Source organism: Triticum aestivum, chromosome 4B (genome assembly GCF_018294505.1).
Source record: "Triticum aestivum cultivar Chinese Spring chromosome 4B, IWGSC CS RefSeq v2.1, whole genome shotgun sequence".
Classification (NCBI taxonomy): domain Eukaryota; kingdom Viridiplantae; phylum Streptophyta; class Magnoliopsida; order Poales; family Poaceae; genus Triticum; species Triticum aestivum.
Window position 1 is genome coordinate 26,118,172 of NC_057804.1, and position 16,796 is coordinate 26,134,967.

General features: G+C 46.9%; 1 protein-coding gene and 2 long non-coding RNA genes across 3 annotated transcripts; all 3 read left to right on the forward strand.

Annotated features, from left to right (window-relative positions):
* The first annotated feature begins 1,069 nt into the window (after positions 1-1,069).
* LOC123094279 (receptor-like serine/threonine-protein kinase SD1-8) lies at positions 1,070-4,945 on the forward strand. The gene is made up of 6 exons (XM_044516323.1): positions 1,070-2,474; positions 3,157-3,276; positions 3,683-3,847; positions 3,932-4,169; positions 4,302-4,434; positions 4,605-4,945. Exons 1-6 carry the CDS (start codon positions 1,202-1,204, stop codon positions 4,914-4,916), a joined length of 2,241 nt encoding a protein of 746 aa, XP_044372258.1. The 5' UTR covers positions 1,070-1,201; the 3' UTR covers positions 4,917-4,945.
* Positions 4,946-7,676: 2,731 nt separating this feature from the next.
* LOC123094280 (uncharacterized) lies at positions 7,677-10,881 on the forward strand. Its single transcript, XR_006445787.1, has 4 exons — positions 7,677-7,751; positions 7,835-8,756; positions 9,610-9,776; positions 10,141-10,881. It is a non-coding gene; the product is annotated as an uncharacterized lncRNA (long non-coding RNA).
* A 2,028-nt stretch (positions 10,882-12,909) lies between these two features.
* Positions 12,910-15,587, forward strand: LOC123094281 (uncharacterized). Its single transcript, XR_006445788.1, has 3 exons — positions 12,910-13,432; positions 14,287-14,453; positions 14,818-15,587. It is a non-coding gene; the product is annotated as an uncharacterized lncRNA (long non-coding RNA).
* Positions 15,588-16,796: the final 1,209 nt, after the last annotated feature.

Genomic DNA, 16,796 nt, shown 5'->3' on the forward strand with positions numbered 1-16,796 from the left:
GCCGTGAGGGCAGATGGCATGGGCAGCGAGGCGAGAGCCGAGGAGGTCATGGCGCCGGAGGAAGGAGAACCCATCGTGCTGTTACGCGGGGTGGCCTGATACCATGTGAAGCAAGGGAAAGAGAGATTGGATCGACACACCTAATGCGGTGGCCTCAGGATCATTATATAGGGCGCCTCTAGGGCTGCCGCTAGGGTTTACAGAAGGATAAGTACAGGTTGTTATACAAGATAACTACAACCCTAGATACTAACCGTATCTAAGAACTATACAGTTTAACAAGGCCGTCGCTCCTCCATCGTGGCTAATAACTGACGCCGACCGTTAGGAACACCGTCCGCGGCAGCGCCGCCTCCTCATCGCCGAGGCGAATGAGCGAGCCATGGCGGAGTGGCGTCAGCGCCACCCGGAGGACGTCGCCAACTAGAACGCCGCCTTCTGGGCGGAGAGGAGGGCAAGGCGGCGCGCGGAACGGGCGGACAGGCGTTGTCGGAAGGCACTGGCGATATCGTAGTGCGATCTGGGAGCGACATCATTCTTTTGTAGCGACGATGAGCGGTGGGAAGATGCGTGGCTTGATACGTCGGACGACACAAGCGAGGAGGAGGACAACGACTCGGAGTAGTTTCTAGTTGCTCCGTAGTTTTTACTTCGGACTGGTATCTTATCTATCTATGCTAGATGAACTATCTATGTATCACTTTTTTTATCTATGTCTTTATTTGTTTTGTGTGTATAGCGCAGTTTCTTTTGCAGCACCTGCTCGAGCGGCTCGTCGTGCGCTGGAGCAAGCGCTACTCGCCGTGCAAAAACTCGCGAACAGCGTTCTGCAAACGTTTTTTTAGCGCGTGCGGCTGTTGGAGATGCTCTTAGTGGAGTAAATATACCCCCTAAGGTTTACTCGATGTTTACTCCTTTATTTTTAGGAGATGGATTAGAAATGACCTAACCACTTGACCCAACCCCCACACAGCTTGATACCGACAGTTAGCATTATTACTGGTGTATCGCGCCACAGATTTATACTCGAAGCTTTTGGAGTAGAATTCTTGATCGCAGCCGGCCCAGTTCCAGTGTGAAATCGCTAAATCACGCGCGATATCACCATGCTGCAGTAGCGCTGAGCGAGCGGGAGTTCTAACCAGGAATTCTTGATTGCGGCCCTCTCCCGTTCCCGGTGAAGCTGCGCGCGCGCAAGACCATGAGGCCGAGCCAGAGTCGCCACCGGCTCTTGCTCGCTTTTTTGTCCGTGCTACTGCTCACTGCCCCAGCCATCGCCGACAGCACGTTGACGCAACAGAGGGCCATCGGCGGGGGCCAGAGGCTGGCCTCGCCCGGTGGCGCCTTCCAGCTGGGCCTCTTCTCCGTCGCCAACAACACAAGGTGGTTTCTCGGCATATGGTTCACCACCTCCCCGGACGCCGTCGTCTGGGTCGCCAACCGCGATCGCCCCCTCGACGCCTCGTCCTCCGGCGTAGTCGCGCTCAGCGGCCGAGGGGCCCTCGTGCTCCTCGACGCCGCCAGCAATAACGAAACCATCTGGTCGTCCAACTCCTCGGCCGCGGTGGTGGTGCGGCTCCAAGACGACGGCAACCTGGTGCTCACGGACGCGGCCGGCGCCGTCCAGTGGCAAAGCTTCGACCACCCGACCAACACGTTCCTCTCCGGGTCGCGGGCCGGGCAGGACCTCCGGACGGGCGCCGTGTGGTCCGCCTCGTCGTGGCGCAGCACCGACGACCCGTCGGCCGGCGACTTCCGTTACGTGATGGACACCCGGGGCTCGCCGGAGCTGCACGTGTGGAGGAAAGGGCGCAAGACGTACCGGACGGGCCCGTGGAACGGGGTGCGGTTCAGCGGCTGCCTGGGCATGACCACCTTCGAGGGCCTGGTGGAGTCCCAGTTCACCCATACCGCCGACGAGGTCTCGTATGTGTACCGCGACCGCGTCGGCTCACCGGTGTCCCGCATGGTCCTGACCGAGTCCGGCGCGATTCAGCGCATGGTCTGGGACAACGCGGCGCTTGTGTGGAGGGTCTTCTGGTCGGGGCCGAGGGACCAGTGCGACGTCTACGGTGCGTGCGGCCCGTTCGGCGTGTGCAACGCGATCGGCGCCGTGGTGTGCGGCTGCATCAGGGGGTTCATCCCGAGTTCGCCGGCGGAGTGGCGCATGCGGAACGCGTCCGGCGGGTGCGCCCGCAGCACGGCGCTGCAGTGCGGGGGCGGCGACGGGTTCTACACCCTGCGTGGAGTGAAGCTGCCGGAGACGCACGGCTGCAGCGTGGACGCTGGCGGCTCGCTCGCGGAGTGCGGCCGGAGGTGCCTGTCCAACTGCTCGTGCACGGCGTACGCCGCGTCGGACATCCGTGGCGGCGGGACCGGGTGCATACAGTGGTTCGGCGAGCTCATGGACACGCGCTTCGTCGACGACGGCCAGGATCTATTCGTCAGGCTGGCAATGTCTGACCTTCATCTAGGTAATTGAACACTCTATACACTATCTTTGCTTGGATCCAAAATCCAAAATAGATTAATACATCATCACAAACTTTAAAAAAAAATCACATTAGTTTCAGCATATATCACTCTGGAATGTTATGTTTCACCCAAGTTTTATTCAAATTTGTTTCGTTTACATCAATTCGTCTCATCTGTTCGGACGAGGTAGGATTAGACTAAGAGGTTTTCTGCACATGTGAAGTGGAGTGGTAGGGGTATTTTTACAAAAATGACACAACTTATTTCACATATGTTAGATGCAAATAGGATGGTCAGAAATAGTGGATGACCAACAGGCCATCATCACGAAATGGTAGGGGTAGAGATATTACAACTCCTTTAGTTTGACTTCAGTAACCAATCGGACAAAAATAATTCATGTTGTAACTATCGATTGAAGTCATGAAATCAGACTTTTTGAGTTACGAGTTAGACAAAAACAATTCATTTTGTAACTTTTGGTTGAAGTCAAGAAATCAGACTTTTTGTTCATGAACAGAATGATATTTCCAGTGCCTGGAGGTAAGGACCTTGCCAATCCTACACCATGACAAAGATGTCAAGCTCACACATTATGATGCACCTTATACTAGTATAATGGCTTAAGGAGTACACATTTTTCGTGCGTTTACACTGCACATGCATCTTGATTAATTTCAGAGACAACCAAGACCAGCAAGCTCGTCGTGATCATCGCCGCGGTGATAACATCATTTGCATTGCTTCTACTATCGCTTGGCCTCGTGATCTGGAGAAAGATCCGGCAGCGCAGTAAGCAAGGTGAGTCGGCTTCCTTGGTGAGTTTATTTCACTAGGATAACATGAAACTACTACTACTGCTCATATATTGTGGCTTCCTTCTCCATTGTTCAGTCACCAAGTTTGATGACATGGCGAGAGGCGAGTGTCCGACGTACCATCTCGAAACCCTTAGAGCCGCCACCGATGAATTCTGCCCCAAAAATGAAATAGGGCGCAGTGGCTTCGGCAGTGTTTACAAGGTGATAATGCTTGTAAACCCCATGTCAAATCAGACAAAAAATTTCCTATGCTCATACAGATAACATGCGGATAGAACACGCCATGTTGTACTTATATGACAAATGTCTCATTGCTTACCTGGATTTTCTTTGTTAGGGTCAAATGGAAGATGGCCAGGAAGTTGCAGTGAAGAAGCTATCAGCAGGAAATAGTGTGCAAGGTCTGAAGGAGTTCAAGAACGAGGTGGACCTGATCGCCAAGCTGCAGCACCGCAACCTCGTACGCCTGCTCGGTTACTGCATCCACTGCTCTGAGAGGATACTGGTCTATGAGTACATGAGCAACAAGAGCTTGGACACCTTCATTTTTGGTACGTATGACATGTCTGACTGGCTGCAGTATACCGGTTACTACCATTTATGATGAGAAATACAATTGTGTGATTCGCCAACAGATCCGAGGAGACGCGCCACCTTGAGCTGGAAGACTAGGATGGACATCATCTTCGGCATTGCCAGAGGGCTTCTCTACCTTCACCAGGACTCGAGGCACACGATGATCCACCGAGATCTCAAGGCGGCCAACGTTCTCCTCGACCGGGAGATGGTGGCCAAGATATCGGATTTCGGAATCGCCAAGCTGTTCAGCAGCATCGGCGACCATCAGGTCACGGAAAGGATTATTGGGACATAGTAAGAACTGAAACCTTATATAACAAAAACAGTGGACAAGTATTATAGTTACGTCGACTCTTTGTTTCTTTTCAAGTGTACCCACGATGAATTCCCTAACTGATTTTGTATGTTGCCCATGTGTGGCTGCAGTGGTTACATGTCACCCGAGTATGCGATGGATGGCATGGTATCGTTCATGCAGGACGTGTACAGCTTCGGTGTGCTGTTGCTGGAGATCATTAGTGGCAGGAGGAACCAACGAAGTTTCAACCTCATTGCTCATGTAAGCAGTCAATTGCCTCTTGCAACTGAATTCAAAATAGTCAAAACGAGTTTTGTGTGAGTTTATAAATTTCATCTGATGTCAAAATACCATGCCAAGACGGCCAAAGTCCTAACCCCGTTTGTTTGAATCCCACAACGGCATTGACAAGCATAATAATCTTTGTGCAGACATGGGGGCTATTTGAAGAAAACAAGAGCCTCGAGCTCCTTGACCCCGCCGAGCGGGACAGCTGTTGCCCTACGGAGCTAGAGCAGGCCGCGACATGCATCCAGGTAGGGCTACTGTGCGTTCAAGAGAGCCCGAGCCAACGACCACAAATGGCTTCCGTAATACCCATGTTGTCGCACCAACAGGTGCCGGGACGGCCGCTTCGGCCGGTGGTCTGCATGCCTGTGAGCTCTCTGGGGGATCTTCTGGACGTGCAGGAGGACACGTCCGGCAATGCCGAGCTGACCATCACAAACCTTGAAGGGCGGTAGGATGGCTCTAGGGCAAGCTAGAACCAAAGATGGAGACGTTACTTACGTTTTCTCAGTGTCATTGGGCAGGACACGTGCATGCACACCAAAAACATAATGATTGTATAAGTCGCAATTCACGCGAGCATACACACTACTATGTGGCTTTGTAGTTTTTTTTTTTTTGAAACATGTGTTTGTACTATTTTACGACATCACATGAGACCGACCTAGCCACCTTATAAGTTGATATCTACCTCTTTGCCTTAGCAATGTGGGACTGAACCTTGTGTTGGGCATTGTTTTGGAATTTCAGATATTTTAGATTGGGATTCATCCACACATGGGCCATCCTGTCACTTCAATGAAACAAGTGGAACTTGTGTGAAGTCCTTTGTTGTTGGACACAGGACGCAAAAGCTTGCTCGAGCTGAACTTCTGCTAGTGCTGGTTTCGGCCAGGTGTATGCTCAACCTTTAACAAAGGCAACGCTTAGCCGCCCGTACTTTTGTGAGTACTGTTACTACTAGTACAAATGCCCGTGCGTTGCACCGGGTGAATATTAAATATAACTTGCACCACGTGCCATTATGCAACACCTTTTTAAATCCAAATTTTGCAAACGCCAGAGATAAGGTTACACCGAGTATTTCTTTTTTGGATGTATTTTTTTAAAACAAGAATATTTTTAAAATTGGATTCATTTTTATGGTGACGAACATTTTTGGGAATATTATATTTCATCTGTAATGTATAGCAAAAGTGTTCATGCGTTGCACTGGATGCAAAATAAATATATATATGCTTAAACAGTTGAAAAAATACCACTCAAACAACTACAACCATAACAGAACAACATTGTTCGAACAATTCATATTTTCAGTTTGTAAATCTCATAGCTTTCTCAAAGGATATAATAAGTAAACATGGATATGCTCTTACTTGATGTTCCAAGTTGCATGGTCTCGGTACTGTTGGTGAACTGACGCACGGCAAGTTGAAAAAAAAATTGTTGTCGAAATAGAAATACAGTAGTGGTCCAAAATATTGGGATGAACTTTCTGAATAAAATGGATAAATGATTTCAGTTTAAATGCCTCACAAAACAGTGCAATGCTTCATGCCTAAGGCTCAAACCCAAGAATAGCCATGCACCAAGAATGAAGAATAACCATGCAAATCATCAACAAATTCATTCAGAAAGATTGGCTGCTTGTACTTCATTCAGAATTCACAAGCACCAAGAGTCAAATCACGGGCGTTGTTTAAGGTTCAAAGCTTCAGACAAATTTTACTTAGCTAGAACTAACAAAAGAAAAAGCAAACTAAATCGATAGATGGATGATCAGTTAGTGCTCGGTGTTGGAGAACAGTGATACAACTTCTTCTTCTTCTTCTTCTTCTTCTTCTTCTTCTTCTTCTTCTAAGCCTTTTGTCCCAAACAAGTTGGGGTAGGCTAGATATGAAACCCTTTCACGAGGACTTCCTAGGAGGTCACCTATCCTAGTACTACTCTCGACCAAATGAGTTGCTTATCCAAATGACTGGCTAGTTTTTACGTTGGCTCGTCAAGCCTATCACAACCCTTATGTATGAAACCCTTTCACGAGGACTTCCCAGGAGGTCACCCATCCTAGTACTACTCTCGCTCAAATGGGTTTCATACTCATGAGACTGGCTAGTTTTTACGTTGGCTCGTCAAACCTATCACAACCCTCCTCCTTTACCCGGGCCTGGGACCGGCTATGCCTAAAAGACATAGACGGAGTTAGAACAGTGATACATCTAACCAACAAAAAATGGACTTGATACTTAAATTGGTTCATGGTTAAAAAAATAGACCCCTTAGTTCTCAGATATAAATGGACATCAACATAAGGTCATGAGCCAATCCAAACCACCGCCGGTAGCATTAATTAATAAACTGGAATATCTGTATATACAAAGGCCGCCTAGTAGAAATCTAAAAGGATCTTCAAGGCAACACTCTTTGTTATCATCCTAAACATAACAATTTATATACTAAAATTTTTGGTTGCTTAATACCTTGATACATCAGAAGAAGAAAAGTTTCGTTTTGACACCTTCAGTTCTGTTGTGGACCATGAAATAATATTGCAGCCACTAATTAAAATCATGCAGTCAAATTAGTATGAAGGCATAATTATGAATCTGCCCGTATAAGATCAAAATGCGATATAATTCTAGGCTGACAACAACGAAAGATGCAGTACAGCTCGACCAAAATGCGAAATTCAACAGAAGAGTACAAGTTTTCACGAACCTAGAAAGAGATTATGTAGTACAATATTTTAGGATCCTCTCAACACTACATACCAACTCAAATTTGTATAGAACTGAAGAAACTTAGGACCTCCTGCAGGTATGCTAGTACTAATATGCTAAAACACACACACACACACACACACTATGTACCAATATCTTTGGTGAATGTGTGATGCGTGCCTGAGGACGAGGAGAGCAGCGATATAGCTCACGAGCTCGCGCGCTCCTGTCACGTCGGAGTTGGCAGTTATGGCGGATGGAAATACTTCGTTCATATATGCAGAAGGAATAGTGCATATATGGTAGTGGGCCCGTACGATCAGCTCAGCGGAGTTAAGGCATTGCCGTGACGGAAGGCCATTAGTACAGGATGCGTGCGCCCCTGGTACCGGCGTGACCAAACGGCGTCGCAACAGGAAAAAGGAAATCTGCCTACCCGGCTCGACCTCTCGGGCACCATACCCTCAGGAAGTCAGGGTGTTTTGTTTTGCGCGGCGGAGAGATAGAACCAGTGGCGGCGGCATAGGCGCTGGGAGATGGATTCGAGTTCCTACCAGATCTGGTCAACGGGTATGGTTTTTGCCCCCGCCTTAGATTCTACTGTAGTGATTTTGCGGCATGCACCTCAGTAGCGTTTTCCGGTTGGAAGACAGATTCCCTCTTCCGTCGTTGGGGTGGTGAGGTGAATACACGCCGCCGGTGCAGCCGGTTGCAGGTCCGATGGACGCAGTAGCCGAGTTCAGCGTTGCTGATGTTGGTGATGCCTCGCCGGCGGGGCAGCCAGAGCTGAACGACGCTTGCGCGTCAAGCAGCTTGTTCACACCTGATTCAGAACAGTCAATGTGCAGAGACGACCCGCAGGCACCATGGTGGACGAAGAGGTAAATCATGCCTAAATTATCCGCTGACTGTATTACTGGAATCCTTGTGGTGCAGACGCTCCTGTGATAATGCCACTGCTTGGAAGTAGATATTACTGGAAAAAAAAGTGAAACTGTAATGCGTGCTGGTGTGTTGGGAGGATGCGGTCTCCAGAGTTAAAACAAATGTGGTATATGTGACAGCAACAATCTAATTGATGCTGGGTTCGTGTTGGGCGGGCACTTGTTGAACGGCCACCATGCGCCGGTAGAGTGTGCACTCTCGAAAAAACAATCAGGGGAAATGCAAAGAAGACTGGAAGTGTTGTAACGCCTGAACTCGGCAGGAGCTTCGGTTCATTAGGTGAAGCGTATAACTACTACAATATGTACTTCTAGGAAATTGGATTTGGAATCAAGTAGTGATGTGACCTATGATTTACGGATCAGTTGCTGAAGATAATTAATATCTTACTTTTTCAGGAGTTTTATCATAATTGCCACATGAATGTCAAGTCATATACCCGTGACAGCGGTTTGTGTTCGCAGGGGAGAACATCACTACCGAGTTTGTCACTGTGAGGCCTACTTCAATTCAACTGCAAAAGGCGCCCAACGATGAGTGCCCTTCAGTCTCGCTTCCGTCCTCGACGGTGTGTGTTTGGAATTTTTTCTTAAAGGAAAAGTGCTTTCAAGGGATGAGGGCATACCACAGGTTGGTTTGTAGGAGGCGCATTTGGTTCTGTTTGGCTGTGACATGGTCTTTCTTTTGTGTTCCTTGATCTAGTGACTATTGTTGTGTCGTATATAGCAAGAGCATTAACATCGTGTTTAGTTTCTGCACGGTGGTTAATTAAGACTGTAACAAAGGCAAAGTGATTAACTGATCTTGCCATGTATGCCTGCACATCGCTGTAGCTTCTATTGCCACAAGCATGTGGAATAAAAGGAAAGGAACTCCTTGGGAATTGAAATGCTCTGTTGTACTTCTGCATCACCTTCCAAGCCCAGTTAGGGAATTTATGGGAATGAAAATCAGTGCACAGAAATCAACTTGTTATGTCTTTGCAAGGGTATCTGTTTTCAGTAGGTTAGTTTAGAGTTTTAAGACTCTTACAAGAAGTCAAAGTGGCTGAACTTTTGTCTATATACTACTTGTGCATCATTGTAGGGCTGCAACTGTGTGTGTTGCTGCCAGCATGTGGAATGGAAGCAGTGAGGTACCACGAGAGAAAAAAACATCTTTGCCCTTCCTATTTCTTCTTAGGACCCCGTTAGCAGCAGAGCAGTTTGAATGATTGACTTTGTTGCCATTGGACACTAAAAGGCTTTTTTTTCCTGTTTTGATTACGTGAGTCGCTTTATGTTGTTGCCCTGAAATCGGTATAAAACTGGCTGACATCTGGCTGATCGCCATGAGTAAAACTGTAAAGCTTATTGTGTCCATAGGGAAGGGTGCACTGCTAGAAAATGTGTGTTGTGTGAATGAGTGTGGGCAGGGGGTAGTGCTGAGATTCATCTTTTAGATGTTAATTGGCATGTCTGACATATTTGTAATTTGACTGCAGTGTTTGGATTGGAGGGAACATCCTTGCATCTCTTGAGTCGTTCCAGCAAGTTGCTAGATGGGTGTAGAGTCATATACTAGAAACCGCCGCGTGGTGTGCGTGGGGGAGAACTTTGCCAGGTGGTCCTTCGGTGTGTGGCCTACTTCAACTGCAAAATGCACCCACCGGTGAGTGCCCTTCGGTCTCAATTGCGGTCCTTGACAGTGTGTTTGTTTCAGTTGTGAATTTCCAGTGCTAGTATGTTAAGAAACCTCAGACCGAATGTGTTTTTATTCAATCTGCTATAAACGGAAGCTCTTTCAGGTTGTTTGTATCCACCGGAGATCTGTTTGTACCAAACCTGGCCTAGCAAAGAAAATTGATTAGGTTGGCGAGAAATACTTTGTTCGGGTTATGAGGGCTTTATAATTATACTTGTGAAACTGCATTTCGTGGGATTTCCTTTATGACATGCTTAGTGCATGTATGCTTTAAAATTTGTTCTAAGTAGTTATACTTCTTTAACGATGACTTCTTTTGATGTATGAGCAGGTTGGTCCTAGCATCTACCCTCGTGTGCACGTGGATCTGCTGCTCTTGTCGGCATCCCCAGCGGTTGTCGTCATGGTCACCCCGATGAAGGTTTCTGGGTGCCAACCGTAGCCTCCCAGTGTGTGCGCAGTTGAAGGCTTTGGTTCGGTGCCCATGGCATCATGCGCATCCGCCTCCCGTCATGCAATAGCAGAGATAAGCCTCCATATGATGATCACAGGGCAAGAAATGTAATGGTGTGCCTAGAGCAGCAGCTCCAGTTGCGGTACAAGCAAGCGTATACAGTTTTGCGGTATATGCCGGCTACAAGGGCACAAGAACACCACTTGACCCCAGATCCTAGTCAGGCGGTCATCGAAAGAACACATGCAACAATCCTAAGGTCGTCTTGCATGTTGTGGATAATGGTAACCTTGACGGTCTCTGCCTGGGCGCTTAGCGAAGTTCACCGGTGGGCTCAATCGTTCTGCGCATCAAGTTCAACTTTTTCCCTATAGGGTGAGCGTTCAGTAGCCGTAACAGCACATCATAAGCATGTAATCTGCGTATAGTAAGGCAAGTTATGTGTTTGTGTACCAAAAAATGTAGCTGCCTGTGTAACAACCGCATCAACCCTGGTGTTGCTTTGCATTTGGTGGATGAACTGTGTTATTATTGGATCTGACTTAGGATTTGTTTTTCATATATTTGCATGTTGACTATCCCAAAAAAATCCATGAAATGCGGAAGGGTGAGGTTAGGTGTTGCGTGTAAATCTCTGTATCAGAAGTACATATTAAGTGTTGTTCGCTGCATGATAATAATGTTTTTTTTTGCAGAGAATGACAGTAATATTTCATTGGGCTATGCAGAAAGTTAAAAACAGAGCCCCCTCGATGATTCAGGTGTGTAGAACCGCTCACTGGCGTTCTGTCCACGGCTTACATGACTACGTTCATGCCGCAGTCTGGGCATGGGACAACGGGTAGAGCGACAGGATCTTGGGCCTGGTTTGCTTTCTACGACTAGAAGTGGCCGTTCCAAGAATTCAAGTTTGTGATGTCAATTTAAACTTGTGATGTCAAACACATATATATTTACAAACTTTATACTACCATCTTTTTTAAGGTACTTTATACTATCATTTTTTGCAAAGTTTTGCCCAAATATTATGTGAGAACTGGTTTATGATGGATATGCGAGCGCGATAGGGCTGGCTAAATGAGTAGTCAGTTCCAAAAAAAGGTCACGTGTGTGCCTCATCCACAGCTGCCGGCATGCACAGGTCGGCCGTAACGTACCAGCTTGCGTGCAATGCGTGCCATTGGAACAGATGAGTCCAGGACATCCACGCTGCCTCTGGAAACGGCGTCCGCTATTCACGTGGGTCCGACCGACTCTTATACGGGATTTTCAAACAAACTATACACCGGCAATACCTGACGCAGCCCATATCCCGCTGAGAACGAGCGCCTAGCGATTCCGGGAGCAGGCGAGCTCGTCCGCTCCTGTCAATTTCCGGCCTGAGGACCTCCTAATGTCCTAAAGGTATGCCCATGTCTTGTAGGTATGCCCTTGGTCAGAAAGTTCTTGTTTCAGTCATAGAGGTAGAACTGCCATCTGCATCTACTATCTCTACTAAAAATGAAGCTCGTGTGTCAGCAGTTGTCACTGAATTTTTAGATGACCGGCAATAAAGTTTGCTGCTTAATTTTGGACTGCTAATTTTAAGTTCTCCACGTGTGTAGTGTAGGTGTAGCAGGTGACAGTTCTGAACCCTGAAAAAAAGAACCAAAATTAAATCCTTTCTCCATGCCCTCACAATGCCTATGAATTTCACATAGTGATCGTCTAAACACCACACACATTGTCCATGCAAAAAGAGGCGGAGTAAAATTAAATCTGAACTGAACTTGACAAAGTCTTAAAATCAGAACCTTTGTATAGCTGACAATGGATCATTGTATACAACAAGATCTAGTAAGTAATGCAAGAGCACATGCGTACATAAGAGTCAAAAAATTGATTAGAAGGCATACTGAGGTCCCTGCAGTGCAAGGATTAGAAAAATGGCAGCAACACGCCAAATACAACGATTGTCAAGGATGTCATCTCCTTCTTCCATACGGTGGTCCATGCTCTCTGCAATCCCGAAAGAAGAAGGAAATCTGCCTACCCGGCTCGACCTCTCGGGCACCATACCCACAGGACGTCAGGGTGTTTTGTTTTGCGCGGCGGAGAGATAGAACCAGTGGCGGCGGCACAGGCGCTGGGAGATGGATTCGAGTTCCTACCAGATCTGGTCAACGGGTATGGTTTTTGCCCCCGCCTTAGATTCTACTGTAGTGATTTTGCGGCATGCACCTCAGTAGCGTTTTCCGGTTGCAAGACAGATTCCCTCTTCCGTCGTTGGGGTGGTGAGGTGAATACACGCCGCCAGCGCAGCCGGTTGCAGGTCCGATGGACGCAGTAGCCGAGTTCAGCGTTGCTGATGTTGGTGATGCCTCGCCGGCGGGGCAGCCAGACCTGAACGACGCTTGCGCGTCAAGCAGCTTGTTCGCACCTGATTCAGAACAGTCAATGTGCAGGGACGACCCGCAGGCACCATGGTGGACGAAGAGGTAAATCATGCCTAAATTATCCGCTGACTGTATTACTGGAATCCTTGTGGTGCAGACGCTCCTGTGATAATGCCACTGCTTGGAAGTAGATATTACTGGAAAAAAAAAGTGAAACTGTAATGCGTGCTGGTGTGTTGGGAGGATGCGGTCTCCGGAGTTAAAACAAATGTGGTATATGTGACAGCAACAATCTAATTGATGCTGGGTTCGTGTTGGGCGGGCACTTGTTGAACGGCCACCATGCGCCGGTAGAGTGTGCACTCTCGAAAAAACAATCAGGGGAAATGCAAAGAAGACTGGAAGTGTTGTAACGCCTGAACTCGGCAGGAGCTTCGGTTCATTAGGCGAAGCGTATAACTACTACAATATGTACTTCTAGGAAATTGGATTTGGAATCAAGTAGTGATGTGACCTATGATTTACGGATCAGCTGCTGAAGATAATTAATATCTTACTTTTTCAGGAGTTTTATCATAATTGCCACATGAATGTCAAGTCATATACCCGTGACAGCGGTTTGTGTTCGCAGGGGAGAACATCACTACCGAGTCAGTCACTGTGAGGCCTACAATTCAACTGCAAAAGGCGCCCAACGATGAGTGCCCTTCAGTCTCGCTTCCGTCCTCGACGGTGTGTGTTTGGAATTTTTTCTTAAAGGAAAAATGCTTTCAAGGGATGAGGGCATACCACAGGTTGGTTTGTAGGAGGCGCATTTGGTTCTGTTTGGCTGTGACATGGTCTTTCTTTTGTGTTCCTTGATCTAGTGACTATTGTTGTGTCGTATATAGCAAGAGCATTAACATCGTGTTTAGTTTCTGCACGGTGGTTAATTAAGACTGTAACAAAGGCAAAGTGATTAACTGATCTTGCCATGTATGCCTGCACATCGATGTAGCTTCTATTGCCACAAGCATGTGGAATAAAAGGAAAGGAACTCCTTGGGAATTGAAATGCTCTGTTGTACTTCTGCATCACCTTCCAAAGCCAGTTAGGGAATTTATGGGAATGAAAATCAGTGCACAGAAATCAACTTGTTATGTCTTTGCAAGGGTATCTGTTTTCAGTAGGTTAGTTTAGAGTTTTAAGACTCTTACAAGAAGTCAAAGTGGCTGAACTTTTGTCTATATACTACTTGTGCATCATTGTAGGGCTGCAACTGTGTGTGTGTTGCTGCCAGCATGTGGAATGGAAGCAATGAGGTACCACGAGAGAAAAAAACATCTTTGCCCTTCCTATTTCTTCTTAGGACCCCGTTAGCAGCAGAGCAGTTTGAATGATTGACTTTGTTGCCATTGGACATTAAAAGGCTTTTTTTCCTGTTTTGATTACGTGAGTCGCTTTATGTTGTTGCCCTGAAATCGGTATAAAACTGGCTGAAATCTGGCTGATCGCCATGAGTAAAACTGTAAAGCTTATTGTGTCCATAGGGAAGGGTGCACTGCTAGAAAATGTGTGTTGTGTGAATGAGTGTGGGCAGGGGGTAGTGCTGAGATTCATCTTTTAGATGTTAATTGGCATGTCTGACATATTTGTAATTTGACTGCAGTGTTTGGATTGGAGGGAACATCCTTGCATCTCTTGAGTCGTTCCAGCAAGTTGCTAGATGGGTGTAGAGTCATATACTAGAAACCGCCGCGTGGTGTGCGTGGGGGAGAACTTTGCCAGGTGGTCCTTCGGTGTGTGGCCTACTTCAACTGCAAAATGCACCCACCGGTGAGTGCCCTTCGGTCTCAATTGCGGTCCTTGACAGTGTGTTTGTTTCAGTTGTGAATTTCCAGTGCTAGTATGTTAAGAAACCTCAGACCGAATGTGTTTTTATTCAATTTGCTATAAACGGAAGCTCTTTCAGGTTGTTTGTATCCACCGGAGATCTGTTTGTACCAAACCTGGCCTAGCAAAGAAAATTGATTAGGTTGGCGAGAAATACTTTGTTCGGGTTATGAGGGCTTTATAATTATACTTGTGAAATTGCATTTCGTGGGATTTCCTTTATGACATGCTTAGTGCATGTATGCTTTAAAATTTGTTCTAAGTAGTTATACTTCTTTAACGATGACTTCTCTTGATGTATGAGCAGGTTGGTCCTAGCATCTACCCTCGTGTGCACGTGGATCTGCTACTCTTGTCGGCATCCCCGGCGGTTGTCGTCATGGTCACCCCGATGAAGGTTTCTGGGTGCCAACCGTAGCCTCCCAGTGTGTGCGCAGTTGAAGGCTTTGGTTCGGTGCCCATGGCATCATGCGCATCCGCCTCCCGTCATGCAATAGCAGAGATAAGCCTCCATATGATGATCACAGGGCAAGAAATGTAATGGTGTGCCTAGAGCAGCAGCTCCAGTTGCGGTACAAGCAAGCGTATACAGTTCTGCGGTATATGCCGGCTACAAGGGCACAAGAACACCACTTGACCCCAGATCCTAAGGAGTCTAAATGCTCAAACTGCTGAGTCAGGCGGTCATCGAAAGAACACATGCAACAATCCTAAGGTCGTCTTGCATGTTGTGGATAATGGTAACCTTGACGGTCTCTGCCTGGGCGCTTAGCGAAGTTCACCGGTGGGCTCAATCGTTCTGCGCATCAAGTTCAATTTTTTCCCTGTAGGGTGAGCGTTCAGTAGCCGTAACAGCATATCATAAGCATGTAATCTGCGTATAGTAAGGCAAGTTATGTGTTTGTGTACCAAAAAATGTAGCTGCCTGTGTAACAGCCGCATCAACCCTGGTGTTGCTTTGCATTTGGTGGATGAACTGTGTTATTATTGGATCTGACTTAGGATTTGTTTTTCATATATTTGCATGTTGACTATCCCAAAAAAATCCATGAAATGCAGAAGGGTGAGGTTAGGTGTTGCGTGTAAATCTCTGTATCAGAAGTACATATTAAGTGTTGTTCGCTGCATGATAATAATGTTTTTTTTTCAGAGAATGACAGTAATATTTTATTGGGCCATGCAGAAAGTTAAAAACAGAGCCCCTCGATGATTCAGGTGTGTAGAACCGCTCACTGGCGTTCTGTCCACGGCTTACATGACTACGTTCATGCCGCAGTCTGGGCATGGGACAACGGGTAGAGCGACAGGATCTTGGGCCTGGTTTGCTTTCTACGACTAGAAGTGGCCGTTCCAAGAATTCAAGTTTGTGATGTCAATTTAAACTTGTGATGTCAAACACATATATATTTACAAACTTTATACTACCATCTTTTTTAAGGTACTTTATACTATCATTTTTTGCAAAGTTTTGCCCAAATATTACGTGAGAACTGGTTTATGATGGATATGCGAGCGCGATAGGGCTGGCTAAATGAGTAGTCAGTTCCAAAAAAAGGTCACGTGTGTGCCTCATCCATAGCTGCCGGCATGCACAGGTCGGCCGTAACGTACCGGCTTGCGTGCAATGCGTGCCATTGGAACAGATGAGTCCAGGACATCCACGCTGCCTCTGGAAACGGCGTCCGCTATTCACGTGGGTCCGACCGACTCTTATACGGGATTTTCAAACAAACTATACACCGACAATACCTGACGCAGCCCATATCCCGCTGAGAACGAGCGCCTAGCGATTCCGGGAGCAGGCGAGCTCGTCCGCTTCTGTCAATTTCCGGCCTGAGGACCTCCTAATGTCCTAAAGGTATGCCCCTGTCTTGTAGGTATGCCCTTGGTCAGAAAGTTCTTGTTTCAGTCATAGAGGTAGAACTGCCATCTGCATCTACTATCTCTACTAAAAATGAAGCTCGTGTGTCAGCAGTTGTCACTGAATTTTTAGATGACCGGCAATAAAGTTTGCTGCTTAATTTTGGACTGCTAATTTTAAGTTCTCCACGTGTGTAGTGTAGGTGTAGCAGGTTCAGTAACCCTGAAAAAAAGAATCAAAATTAAATCCTTTCTCCATGCCCTCACAATGCCTATGAATTTCACATAGTGATCGTCTAAACACCACACACATTGTCCATGCAAAAAGAGGCGGAGTAAAATTAAATCTGAACTGAACTTGACAAAGTCTTAAAATCAGAACCTTTGTATAGCTGACAATGGATCATTGTATACAACAAGATCTAG

Coding starts and splice junctions, on each gene's coding strand:
- LOC123094279 (XM_044516323.1), top strand. CDS start 1,202: ATGAGGCCGAGCCAGAGTCGCCACCGGCTCTTGCTCGCTTTTTTGTCC. Junction 2,475..3,156: donor AATGTCTGACCTTCATCTAG/GTAATTGAACAC, acceptor GATTAATTTCAG/AGACAACCAAGACCAGCAAG. Junction 3,277..3,682: donor CCGGCAGCGCAGTAAGCAAG/GTGAGTCGGCTT, acceptor AGCTATCAGCAG/GAAATAGTGTGCAAGGTCTG.